This window comes from Prionailurus bengalensis, chromosome A3, assembly GCF_016509475.1.
Source record: "Prionailurus bengalensis isolate Pbe53 chromosome A3, Fcat_Pben_1.1_paternal_pri, whole genome shotgun sequence".
Classification (NCBI taxonomy): Eukaryota; Metazoa; Chordata; class Mammalia; order Carnivora; family Felidae; genus Prionailurus; species Prionailurus bengalensis.
In genome coordinates, this window is record NC_057354.1 from 39239614 (window position 1) to 39254017 (window position 14404).

Sequence of the window (14404 nt, forward strand, 5' to 3'; positions counted from 1 at the left end):
AACAGAAGAAGAGAAATAATACAGATTAGAGCAAAATAAATGATAAAGAAAACAGTAGAACAGATCAGTGAAACTGGGAGCTGATTCTTTGAAAAAATTAATAAAATTAATATACCCCTAGCCAAATTTATCACAAATATAAGAGAAAGGATCCAAATAAATAAAATCACAAACAAGAGAGGAGAAATAACAACCAACATTGTGGAAATACAGTTATAGGAGAATGTTATGAAAAATTATATACCAAAAAATTGGACAATCTGGAAGAAATGGATAAATTCCTAGAAACATAACATATAAACTACCAAATCTGAAACAGGAAGAAACAGAAAACTTTGACAGACCAACAATCAGCAAAAACAAATTGAATCAGTAATCCAAAATCTCCCAACAAACAAAAGTCTAGGGCCAGATGGTCTCATAGGGGAATTTTACAAAACACTTAAAGAAGAGTTAATATCTCCTCTTCTCAAACTATTCCAAAGAATAGAAATGGAGGAACAACTTTCAATCTCATTTTATGAGGACAGCATTACCTTGATTACAAAAGGTAATCAGACAAAGGCTCCACTAAAAAAGAGAGCTATAGGCCAATATCCCTGATGAACATGGATGCAAAAATTCTCAATAAAATACTAGCAAATTGAATCCAATAGTACATTAAAAGAATCATTCACCACAAAAGAGTGGTTCAATATTCATAAATCAACCAATGTGATACACCACATTAATAAAAGAAAGGATAAGAACCATATGATTCTTTCAATAGATGCAGAAAAAGCATTTGACAAAGTACAACATTTATTCTCGATAAAAACCCTCAACAAAGCAGGGGTAGATGGAATATATCTCAACATAATAAAGGCCATATAGGAAAAAAAACCCACAGCTAATATCATCCTCAATAGGGAAAAACTGAGAACTTTTCCTCTACAGTTAGGGAGAAGACAGGGATGACCACTGTCACCACTGTTATTTAACATAGTGCTGGAAGTCTAGCCCTGGCAATCAGACAACAAAAAGAAATAAAAGGCATCCAAATCAGCAAGGAAGAAGTCAAACTTTTCACTATTTGCAGATGAATTGATACTCTACATAGAAAACCTGCAGGACTCCACTAAAACACTGCTAGAACTGAGACACTAATTCAGTAAAGTCACAAGATATAAAATCATTGTACCGAAATTTGTTGCATTTCTATACACCAATAATGAAGCAGCAGAAAGAAAAATCAAAGAGTCAATCTCATTTACAATTGCATCAAAAACCGTAAGATACCTAGGAATAAACCTAAATAAAGAGGAAAAGATCTGTACTCTGAAAACTATAAAACCCAAGGGCGTCTGGGTGGTTCAGTCCGGTTAAGTGTCCAACTCTTGATTTCGGCTCAGGTCATGATCTCACAAATTGTGAGATCAAGCCCTGTGTCAGAGTACAGGCTCTGTGCTGACGATGTGGAGCTTACTTGGGATTTTCTGTCTCTCCCTTTCTCTCTGTCCCTCCTCCACACACACACACACACACTCTCTCTCTCTCTCGCTCTCGCTCTCGCTCTCGCTCTCTCTCTCAAATAAATGTTAGAAAAACTATAAAACACTTATGAAAGAAATTGAGGATGACACAAAGAAATGGAAAAACAGTACATGGTCATAGGTTGGAAGAATAAATATTGTTAAAATGTCTATACTACCTAAAGCCATCTACACATTTAATGCAATCCCTATCAAAATACCACTAGAATTTTTCACAGAGCTATAACAAACAATCCTAAAATTTGTATGAAACTTGTTACAAAAGACCCTAAATAGCCAAAGCAGTCTTGAAAAGGCAAAACAAATCTGGAGGCATCACAATTCCAGACTTTAAGTTATATTACAAAGCTGTAGTGATCATGACAGTATCGTACTGTCAAAACAAACAAAAACACAGAGATCAATGGAATAGAATAGAAAACTCAAAAATGGACTCATAAATATATGATCAACTAATCTTCCACAAAGAAGGAAAGGATATCCAATAAGAAAAGGCCAGTCTCTTCAACAAATGGTGCTGGAAAAACTGGATGGCAACATGCAAAAGAATAAAACTGGACCACTTTCTTAACATCATATACAAAATAAACTCAAAATGGATGACAAACCTAAATGTGAAGAGGAAACCATCAAAATCCTAGAGGAGAACACAGGCAGTAACCTCTTTGACATCAGCCATAGCAACTTCTTACTAAATACATCTCCTAAGACAATGGAAACAAAAGCAAAAATAAACTATTGGGACTTCATCAAGATAAAAAGCTTCTGCACAGCCAAGGAAACAATTAACAAAACTAAAAGGCAACCTTCAGGATGGAAGAAGATATTTGCAAATGACATATCGGATAAAATGTTAGCATCCAAAATAAAAACTTATAAAGCTCAACACCCAAAAAACAAACAATCCAGTTTAAAAATGGGCAGAAGACACGAATAGACACTTTTCCAAAGAAGACATTCAGACCATGAATGTCTGGCCAACAGACACATGAAAAGATGCTCAACATCATTCATTATCAGGCAATTACAAATCCAAACTACACTGAGATACCACCTCATACCTGTCAGAATGGCTAAAATTAACAACACAGGAAACAACAGATGTTGTCAAGGATGTGGAGAAAGGGGAAATCTCCTGCACTGTTGGTGGGAATGCAAACTGATGCAGCCACTCTGGAAAACAGTATGCAGGTTCCTCAAAAAAATAAAAATAGAACTACCCTATAACCCAGCAATAGCACTACTAGGTATTTACCCAAAGGATTCAAAAAAGTGATTCAAAGGGAAACATGTTTATAGCAGCATTATCAATAGTCAAATTATGGAAAAATCCCAAATGTCCATCGACTGATAAATGGATAAAGAAGATGTGTTATATATAAACAATGGAACATTACACAGCCATTTGCAGTGACATGGATGGAGCTAGAGAGTATTACTCTAAGTGAAATAAGTCAAAGAAAAACAAATGTCATATGATTTCACTCATATGTGGAATTTGAGAAAGAAAACAGAAAACCATAGGTGATAAACACACACACACACACACACACACACACACACACACACACACAGGCAAACCATAAAGCAGGCTCAACTATAGAGAACAAACTGAGGGTTGCTAGAAGGGAGGTTAGCGGGGGGATGGGTTAAATGGATGATGGGTATTAAGGAGGGCACTTGTCATGAGCACTGGGTGTTGTATGTAAATGATAAATCACCAAATTCTACATCTGAAACTAATATTGTATTACACTGTATGTTAACTGGAATTTAAATAAAAACTTTTAAAAAGAAAAAAAATGGGCAGAGGACTTAAACATTTTTCTGAAGATACACAAATGGCAAACAGACACGTGAAAAGATGTTCAACATCACTAATCATCAGGGAAATGCAAATCAAAACCATAATAAGATATCACCTTACACTTGTCAGAATGACTATAATCAAAAGACAAGAAATAACAAGTGTTGGGAAAGATGTGTTAAAAAAAAAATCTAATGCACTGTTGGTGGGAATGTAAATTGGTACAGCCACTGTGGAAAACAGCACAGATGGTCCTCAAAAAAATAAAAATAGAAATACTGTAAGATCCAGTAACTCCTGTACGAGGTATTCAGCTGAAGAAAACAAAGAGTGATTTGAAAAACAGATGCATCCTTATGTTTATTGCAGCATTTATAATAGCCAAGATGTGGAAGCAACCCAAGAGACCACTAATTGATGAATGCATAAAGATGTGGCATGTGTAGGGGCGCCTGGGTGGCTCAGTCGGTTAAGCAGCTGACTTTGGCTCAGGTCATGATCTCGCCGTCCATGAGTTCGAGCCCTGCGTCGGGCTCTGTGCTGACAGCCCAGAGCCTGGAGCCTGTTTCAGATTCTGTGTCTCCCTCTCTCTGACCCTCCCCTGTTCATGCTCTGTCTCTCTCTCAAAAATAAATAAACGTTAAAAAAATTTTTTTTTAAAAAGATGTGGCATGTGTGTGTGTGTATAAATACATGTATATATATAAATTCATGTGAAATATTTATATTTATATATATAAATATTTATATATATACATATGTTTATATGTATGTATACACACACACAGGAACATTACTCAGCCATAAAATGGATGACATCTTGCCATTTGCAATAACATAGATGGATCTAGAGAGTATTATGCTAACTGAAATAAGTCAGAGAGAGACAAATACCATATGATTTCACTTATATGTGGAATCTAAAAAAACAAATGAATAAAAAAACAAAAAGCAGAAATAGACCCATGAATACTGGGAAAGCAAACAGATAGTTGCTAGAGGGTAAGTGGGGAGATGGGCAAAATTGGTGAAGGAGAGTGAGATATACAGCCTCCATTTATGCAATGAATAAGTTGCAGGAATAAATGATACAGCATAGGAAATACAGTCAGTGGCATCATAATAGCATTGTATGGAGACAGATGGTATCTCACTTGTGGTGAGCATAACATAACATACAAGCTTGTCAAATCACTGTGTTGTAGACCTGAAACTAAAGTAATATTATATGTCAACTATACTTCAGTAAAAAGGAAAAAAAAATTCCCACAAAATTGCCTTAAATATGCACATCCATTGGGGGAAAATTGACATATTTACTATGCTGAGTCTTCTCATCTCATTTGTCTTTGGTTTCTTTCACCAGCATTTTGTCATTTTCAGCATACAAATTCTGCACGTTTTGGTAAGTTTTTACCTAAGTATTTTATTTTATTTGGAACTGTGGTTTAAAAAAATTTTTTTTAATGTTTATTTTTGAGAGAGAGAGAGAGAGAGCGCGAGCGAGCATGAGCGGGGGAGGGGCAGAGAGGGAGACACAGAATCCAAAGCAGGCTCCAGGCTCTGAGCTGTCCGCAGAGAGCCTGACGAACTCACGAACTGCAAGACCATGACCTGAGCCAAAGTTGGACACTTAACTGAGTCACCCAGGCGCCCCGGAACAACTGTGTTTTTAATTTCAGTTTTCATATTCCATTGTTAGTACATACACAGAAATGTGATTAATTCTTGTGTGCAAGACATTGTATCCTATAATCTTGCTGAACTCATTAGTTTGAGGGTTGTTTTTTTTTTTTAATTTATTTATTTTGAAAGACAGAGGGAGGAACAGAGAGAGGAGGAGAGAGAATCCCAAGCAGGCTATGATGTGGGTCCCCATCTCACGAACCATGTGAGATCATGACCTGAGCTGAAACCAAGAGTTGAACCCAGGCGCCTGTTTTTGTTTTTGTAGATTCCTTGGGATTTTCTATGAGGGCAATCATATCATCTGCAAATTGGAACAGTTATATTTCTTTCTGTCCAATCTTTATGTATTTTTTACTTTTTTATTCGTTTTTTGCTAAAACTTTCAGTATTATGTTGAATGAGTAGTGAGAGTGGACATTGTTTTAAGGATACCTGGGATATGTTTATGCAGATATAAGACAAGCAGACATGGGAATGACAGTCATGATGTAAGTTTTTTATACTCCTATTCCTTCAAAAATGGGGGCATAGCATATCACAGAAAGGGGCCACAAAGAGAAACACTAGGTTTGGTCAGGAAGCAGAGAGGGCAGGGGAAGATATGGGCAAGAGCTTTCCTTGTGGTTTCTTTGGGGAGGGATGGGCAAGATGGGATAAGCAGGTTTAGGATTTGCAGTAGGCTCTAGGGTACATGGGCTGTTCCTAGTATGTCTGCTTCCGGGACACGGGGTGAATAGAGTAGGGGGATAGAGCCCTGAGTGTGAAAGCTCAGTAAAGGAGGTGGTTGGCGATATGGGCTCTGGATTGGTTGGTTTGCATTTGAAAAGCGTGCTTGCTTGCAAGTTATTTACTATCTCCAGGAATTGGCTAGCATGGGGTGGGGCAGTTTCTCTAGGGTCAGTGAGGCTTCAGCGGTCAAAGCCATCATAATACAGAAAACTTCCAGAGACAGGGTTAAAACAGCCTTGCTTCCTTCTCAATCTTAGGAAAGTGTGTAGTCTTTCACTAGTCAGTATGTTAATTTTAGTTTTTTCATAAAGATACTCTTTATCAAGTTAGGTAGTTTCTATTCCAAACCTATTATTGATCATGAATGGGTGTTAGATTTTATCAGATACTTTATCTCATCAATTGATATGATCATTTTATTTTCTTTAGTCTGTGAATATAGATTATGTTGATTGAATTTGAATCAGCCAGCTCTGTGTACCTGAAATTAAACGCCATTTATTGGTATGGTGTATAATTCTTTTTACAATGTTGGGTTCAATCTGCTAATTTTGAGGACATTTATGCCTAAATTCAAGGGACAGATCCTCCAGGAGTCACATTTCTACATACTAACCATGTCGGTCAGTGTTTTTGTACTGTCTTTGTCTGGTTTTGGTATCAAGGATACCAACAATAAACAAATAAAATAAATGTGACCTTAAAGGTCACCCGAACTATTCTCACATTGTTGGAATTTTGACAGTGTCCACTTTTCCCCTGAGTTTTACTACTAGCAATTATTTATTGATATCCTCACATTCTTGATGTGGAATGTTTATTTAATGTACCTGATAATACTATTTTCATTTTTTCTTCTACCTAAAAAGTATCAATTCTTTGAGGAGTCAGAGCTATGCATAACTTAGAAGCTCAACTTATTTGTTGTAAGCAATTATGTGCCTGATTAGTAATATGAGATTTACAATTAAAAACAGTGACTTAAAAACATAGAACTCAAAAACAAAAACAAAAAACCAAACCAAACCAAACCAAACCAATCAAACACCAAAGGGCTAAGTTTCACAGGAATCTTAAAATCAAACCCTGAGTAATTCCTACATTATGATTAAATAGTTTAAAGTTAGGAAACGAATAATTATAAAACTGTTTATAGACTATATTCATAAACATATTAAGATTCATGGTCTTTCAGTGAGTGAAATACTGGGAAGTTCACAGAAGCATCAATAGGAACACTGCTTTATTTGGCTGAATTACCTAACAATGCCAGTGCTTTATGAAAACATACACACACACTGCTCTGCCTTTTTCTCTATTATAATGAGCAATGTCCTCTTTTTTTCTTTCTCCTTTCAGAGTCTGTTTATATGCCCTTGTCATCTTGATATCCCTCTGAGTTTTCCATCCTTTTATTCTTAAAAACACATACTACATTAGCAGGCTTGAATTTTTATATGAAAAATGTTAAGCTTACTATTTACCACAATCCTGGCTAAACTCCTACTGCCTTTCAGGAGCTACCGTATTTATCATTTGTTCTAAGTGACCATTTTGTTTTTTATCTTATTTATATAGCACATTTAATTCTCCTCTCTAAATGGTTAATAGTTTATAAAACCTAGGCCAGAGGAGATCCAGGAGTATTAAGGCCCTACAGGTGTGTTTTAACTTAATTTTAAAAGGAATTAAGAATCCTTAAACTCTATAGCAACATATCTACCCTTCTAAGCATTCCAAAAATCTGAAGGGCAGACAGAATTTTCTGTTACTACAAATAGAAAAATCATTGCAGAGCTCACGAACATTTCAAATACAATTATGAGCAATGCAAACCTGGAACTGCCTCTTCGTAGAGTTGTCCTCTTAGTCAATTTTTCAGGTATTTTTTCAGAGAGTTTATTTAAGGTGCTACATATAAATATAAAAGTAAAGAAGTCAGTGCTACACAAAATAATAAAAATATTTTATACTTTTATTTACAAATTAATTTCATAAACAAGCTATAATAAACATGAACAAACAATGAAGTTATTGGCTTCTATCCATTATGGCCAGAAAAATAAATTTACATAGATACCTAAATCTGCCTCCTTTTCCAGAGAAATTAATACATTGCATCTACATATTCTCAAATTGTTCCTAACTCTTATTCAGACTTAACAACTGGGCACTGCTCTATTTTTATATAGAATTGTAAATAATCTTTTAAAAAATTAGGACAAGAGTAATTTTCTACTAGTATGACTCAATTTCATAAAATACAAAAATTTTATGAATCTTGTATTTCAGTTTAATTAAATTAATTATGATTAATCTGTGGAAACATACAGAACAATCTGTCAATCATCCACAATTAAGTCAAACTGTTGTATAGGGGAAGAAATTTTACAACTGTCAGAATAAGATTTTATTCATATTCTTGAAAGAAAGCTTTGTTCCCAATAAATATTCCCTCTATCACTTCAGTACACTTTAGGAGAACACATTCTCAATCCAAAAAGAAACAACAAACAGCTATTTGACTTTTTGTTTTTTTCTTGCTTGAAACTGCTCTGTTTTGTTTTTTACAGATTTAATCAACATTGACAAGGCAGGATCAATGGACCTCTTTTGTGATTCCTTTTGAATTTCACTCTCTTTTTTCTTTATTGCCTGAGTAAGTTCTTGTTCTTTCTGTTCTCTCTGCCGGGCTTTCTCCTCAAGGATTTTTTCCATAGCTTTTGTTTTCTTGAAATTAGGATCTGAAGGATCCAAATTGAACAAGTGGGAAGTATACATTGCCTGAAACCGTGCATCCTTAACATTTACCTGCAAATACAAAAGAAAAACAAATAAATTAATAAATCAGAAGGCCCAAAATGGGGCCAAATTTTGAAGTGAGTTGTTGATTATATAAAATACAAATGTGAGCATTTTGTATTGATTCATTAGAAAACTGTATCCCACAGACAGTCAATGGAGTTTTAAGGCCTACTCTTGGAAGTCATTAAGTAGTTGCTGACTGCTGTTTATAGATTTTTTTGTACAGGCTCAATCAAACCCACACATAAGGCCTGTATGACTATTAGGAATATGTACTTATTAGCAAAAAGAGGGAAAAGAGAGAGTGACAGAAACAAGAGATATAGCAATGAAAAAAGTATAGCCTATTGCAGTGGCTATTGTACACAGTGATATGATGTGACATGAACCTGTTATTTTTCAGTCAAGCTTGAGTATGCATATCTTTCCCACTGCGAGCATCACACTGCATGCGATTCTAACATTAAAAGGTATGTATTTTTGGTGCAATAGGGCTACCAAAAGACAAGCCAATACTTCACCTGGTACCCAACTAAATAAACAGTGATTTGATCCACCCTGGGATGAACTGGCTGTTTTGGACTAAAAGATGGTAGCTCTGGCTCTACTACGGGCCCTTCTTAAGACATTTCAGGCTAACTTTGGTTGTGCTCAGTGATCATCTCCAGAGTTGACTTTAAATTCAATACCACCTTTAAGAGGCTAATGACTTTTGTCCCTGGTTACCTCAAAGTCATCCTCTAATAATTCCTTCTTTTTCATCAGCAGTTTTTTCTTCTTTTTGCTTAGATTCTGGTGCTCTACAATCTTATTATAATTGAAGTGTTTCTTGCTCTCTTCCTCCTCGTCCATCATGAGCAGAGCCATTTCAGCCTGTTGAGAGAAAATAAAGATCAAATACACAACAGTGCTTTTTTTTTTCCCCCAAGCAGAAGTATGGGGCACAGATATCCCCTCTAGGAAGAGAACCTGGTCGCTAATGCTCTGGGACATCATTTATCATCTATAAACTGATTGTAGATTACCAAAACTCATAAAGAAACCCAAAGATCTTGGTAGAGCAATAAGGTAAAAGTTTTAGAAGCATCACCAAGAGGAATGAAAGTTTGTATTTAAAAACCAGACATTTCACTTATTATAACTGGTTAATAGGCTATAGAAAAGATTCCCTAAATCTCTCAAATAAAAATTTCTCATTTTCACTTTGGTCTTGAAAAAAAAAATATTTTTTTTAATGTTTATTTATTTTTGAGAGAGATAGAGAGACAGAGTATGAGCAGGGGAGGGGCAGAGAGAGAGGGAGACACAGAATCTGAAGCAGGCTCCAGGCTCTGAGCTGTCAGCACAGAGCCTGATGCGGGGCTCAAACTCACTAACTGTGAGATCATGACCTCAGCTGAAGTTGGACACTTAACCAGCTGAGCCACCCAGGCGCCCCATCACTTTGGTCTTTTTAAGTAATGACACTCAAGCTAACAAATGTGTAGTATTTTGTGACACAAACTACACTTTCCAAACATGTGCTTTAACAGCAAGGTATTTCTTCCTTCTTTTGCTTTTTTACCTTTAACTTTTCAATATTGATACATTTCTATAAAGGCAGGATTTTAATATTTGCTTCTGAAATCTAATATGTCTGTTTCCACTGAAGAGTGGCATTTTCTACCAACCATGGAATTAAACATGAACTTTGAGGAACTGAGTAAATACTAGAGAAAATGTGTACTAGAGAAAATACAGAGTATGCTGTCAGGCTTTGGTGAATTTTCCTATACTAACACTTAAATGGCTTTAATTTCCTTTCACTTTCATCACTGGCACCTTTAGTTGGCTTTCTTTTTTAAAGCCATTTTCCACAAAAGATTTTCTTTGTGTTCGTTTACTCTATGAGCATTACTGTTACGTGCAATAAATGGAGGTTAGAAAATATGCATTATGGTGCAGAGTTTAGGTAACCAGTGAAGCTGACTCCCAGGGAGTGACATGAACATCAGTCATAGGGACACTGTTGACTCCAATTCCTACCTCAACAAAAATACATATTAATCTGTGCCATGGATCTTTGGAGTCACTGAAGCATAAGGGTCACTGCATTTTCAAGAAAAACTTTAATTTTATACATTAAATTTATGTTGTTTACATAATAAGAGAGAAATTAGCACTTGACAACATAAAAGCAGTCTGAATTATAGGACAGATCTGGGTTGAATTAAAACTTATGGCAATATTATTTCAAGGTTTTAATAGTAGTATTTTTGGTCTTACAGTAAGAATTTAAAAATTTTTTAATTTTTTTATTAAAAAAATTTTTTTTACATTTATTTATTTTTGAGAGACAGTGAGACAGAGCACAAGCTGGGGAGGGACAGAAAGGGAAGGAGACACAGAATCTGAAGCAGGCTCCAGGCTCCAAGCAAGCATTCAGCATAGAGTCCAACGCAGGGCTTGAACCCACGAACCATGAGATCATGACCTGAGCCGAAGTCGGTCACGTAACTGACCAAGCCACCCAGGAGCCCCCCCAAAATTTTTTCAATGTTTATTTATTTTTGAGAGAGAGAGAGGGAGACAGCCAGAGAGTGAGTGGGAGAAGGGCAGAGAGACAGAGACACAGAATCCAAAGCAGGCTCCAGGCTCTGAGCTGTCAGCACAGAGCCTGATGTGGGGTTCAAACCCGTGAACCACGAGATCATGACATAAGCCAAAGTCGGATGCTTAACCAACTGAGCCACCCAGGTGCCCCACAGTAAGAATTTTTAACAATGAGTTATTTTCCTTTTAATCAAAAAGGACATGCTTTGGGTTTGAGATAAATTTCAACTTTGTACTAGTTGGAAAAATGTTTGGTAAAACTTAAAAACTGAACTGCTAAAATACTTAATTATGTGTTTTATAACTTAATTATAAATACCATTGCTATATAAGTTTTATCTTTTATATTATATTTTTATTTTTTATATTTTATTTTATAAGTTATTTTTTTTTTAGGGACAGTAGAAACTTATGCAGACAACTAACTTCATTTAAATTGTACATATCAATTATCCACTAGTCATGTAACAATGATCATGTTTTACCTTTTGTCTTTCTATTTCAGCTTCTTCCACCGGAGATATGCCATCTTTTGTAGATTTCACTGATTTTTTCTTTTCTTTTATACCTGGCACAACAAACCAACACAGAAGGGGGGAAAACTGTAAGACTATTCATAACATTCTATGCTAGGAACAAAAATGCAAGATATCTAGGAATAATCTTATCAATAAACATATAGAAACTGAAGAAAGTAAAAAAATATTACTAAGTGATGGCTATGGGTGTGAATGAAATAATACATCTGGATGGGGTGACTGAATATTATAAGGAAGGAATTTCTTCTGAAAGTAATGTATGATTACATCATTAACTAAAAAAGAAAAACCATAAGATCATTTTAATAGGTATAGAATATGCATTTGATAAAATTCAACATCCATTCATGAAATAGAACAGTTATGGCTTAGTATATAATAAAATGCAGAACCATATATCACTGAAAAAAGAAGAGATTATTGAATAACTGGTGCTGGGCAACTTGCTTTATTCTGGGGGAAAAAAAATGAGTTGCAGCATCATCTTACAATGTACAGGAAAATAATGCAGCTAGCTTAAAGAGTTTAACATTAAGGGGGAAAAAAACAGCACCTAAGAGATATCCAGGAGAATAGTTATCTGAGCTTAAATAGAGCTTACATTTTTAGTGTAAGAACAACAGAAGAAATCACACACACACAAAAGTTACTTTAGTATATAAACTCTTAAAACTCTGTATATAAAAAACTCATCTGGAAAATGAAAAATTCATCTTTGCATTAAGAATTTCACAGTAAAAGTTTAACAAAACTCTCATTCTCTGAAGACAAATTTGATCTTCGGTTAACTTTCTAGTGCTATTTTTGGGCAAAACTACTTATGGTAATAATGGCTCCTTATTGGTACCCTGCTTATATTCCTAGGGACTCAGGGACTTCTGGAGACAAGATGTTAGATGAGATGTTCTTGTCCTGAGTGACAGGTAGTCATGAACAGCAATTAAAGGCACTTGAGTCTGGAGCAGTTGACCTGGGTTTAAATTCCAGCTGTACCACAGTTCGGTTAAGGCAGTGTGGGTCTGTGTCCTTATCTGTAAAATGGCGATTATAATAATAGCACCTACTTCATAGGGTTACTGTGAGGACTAAATAAATTAGTAAACATGAAGAGGTCAGTTAATACCTAACACACAGTGCTATAAAGTGCTTGTTGTTACTGTTATGATAGTCTGACTACACATACATAAGATGTCCTGGGCTCCTTGGTGATCATGTGGATGCCTGATTTTTCTCTTCCTTTTTTGGGTCTTTGGAGTAGGAGGGATACAAAGGGAACAGGTATCAGGGTGCAAAAGTATGAAACACTAGTGCAATGAATAAGACGGTTCAGAATCTACAAAGACATGTTCTGTTACTCTAGAATGTTATTTCACGATGCCAATCTTCTCTGAACTACTGAACACGGTCTTCTTTGGCTAAGCTGTGTTCTGCACTTCCAACGCAGAGAAACCAATGGTCTCTAAGCTTACATAGTACTTACTATTGTGATAGGCAGCAGCACTGTTCTCTTCACTTTATATATATTAACTAATTTAATCCTCACAACAATGCTGAGGTAGATTCTATTATTTGTTATAATCTTCATTCTGTGGATGAGGAAACCAAAGCACAGAGAGCTTAAGTAATTCTCTCAAGTTTAGTAAGTGAAGGAACCATGATTTAAACCTGAGCAGTCCAGCTCAGGCTCTCTAATGTTAATCACTAAGCTATATTCCTTCACTATCAAATGTCATTCTCCTTCTAACAACTCTTTCCATTTAAAATGCATTTTGTGGGAATGCAAGCTGGTGCAGCCACTCTGGAAAACAGTATGGAGGTTCCTCAAAAAACTAAAAATACAACTACCCTATGACCCAGCAATTGCACTACTAGGCATTTATCCAAGGGATACAGGTGTGCTGTTTTGAAGGGACACATGCACCCCCATGTTTATAGCAGCACTATCAACAATAGCCAAAGTATGGAAAGAGCCCAAATGTCCATCGATGGATGAATGGATAAAGAAGATGTGGTATATGCATATACAATGGAGTATTACTTGGCAATCAGAAAGAATGAAATCTTGCCATTTGCAACTACGTGGATGGAACTGGAGGGTATTATGCTAAGTGAACTTAGTCAGAGAAAGACAAAAATCATATGACTTCACTCATATGAGGACTTTAAGAGACAAAACAGATGAACATAAGGGAAGGGAAACAAAAGTAATATAAAAACAGGGAGAGGGACCAAACAGAAGAGACTCATAAATATGGAGAACAAACTGAGGGTTGCTGGAGGGCTTGTGGGAGGGGAGATGGGCTAAATGGGTAAGGGGCACTAAGGAATCTACTCCTGAAATCACTGTTGCACTATATGCTAATTTGGATGTAAATTTAAAAAAAAAATAAAAAATAAAATTAAAAAAAAATGCATTTTGTGGGATGCCTGGGTGGCTCTGTTGTTTAGGGGTCCAACTTTGGCTCAGGTCATGATCTCATGGTTCGTGGGTCTGAGCTGCACGTTGCTGCATTGGCCTCGGTGCTGACAGCTTAGAGCCTGCTTTGGACTCTGTGTCTCCTTCTCTCTCTGCCCCTTCTCCACTCTCACTCTGTCTCTGTCTCTCTCTCAAAAAATGAATTAACATTAAAAAAAATGCAGTTTGTTGTGAAAAAGTAAAATTCACAGAATATAACATGGTTGAATAACTGCAGCTAATGAGGGATAATAAG

At 35.8% G+C, this 14404-nt stretch overlaps 1 protein-coding gene across 2 annotated transcripts in view; it reads right to left on the reverse strand.

Moving 5' to 3' along the window:
* Positions 1–7711: 7711 nt before the first annotated feature.
* ESF1 (ESF1 nucleolar pre-rRNA processing protein homolog) overlaps positions 7712–14404 on the reverse strand; it is a 66418-nt gene continuing 59725 nt past the window's right edge. For both annotated transcript variants that reach the window (XM_043602903.1, XM_043602904.1), the window contains exons 12-14: positions 11640–11722; positions 9289–9435; positions 7712–8568 (exon numbers count right to left, since the gene is read on the reverse strand). In XM_043602903.1, coding sequence (XP_043458838.1) covers positions 8275–8568; positions 9289–9435; positions 11640–11722 — 524 coding nt within the window. In that variant the 3' untranslated portion in view covers positions 7712–8274. The remainder of the gene's footprint in view (positions 8569–9288; positions 9436–11639; positions 11723–14404) is intronic.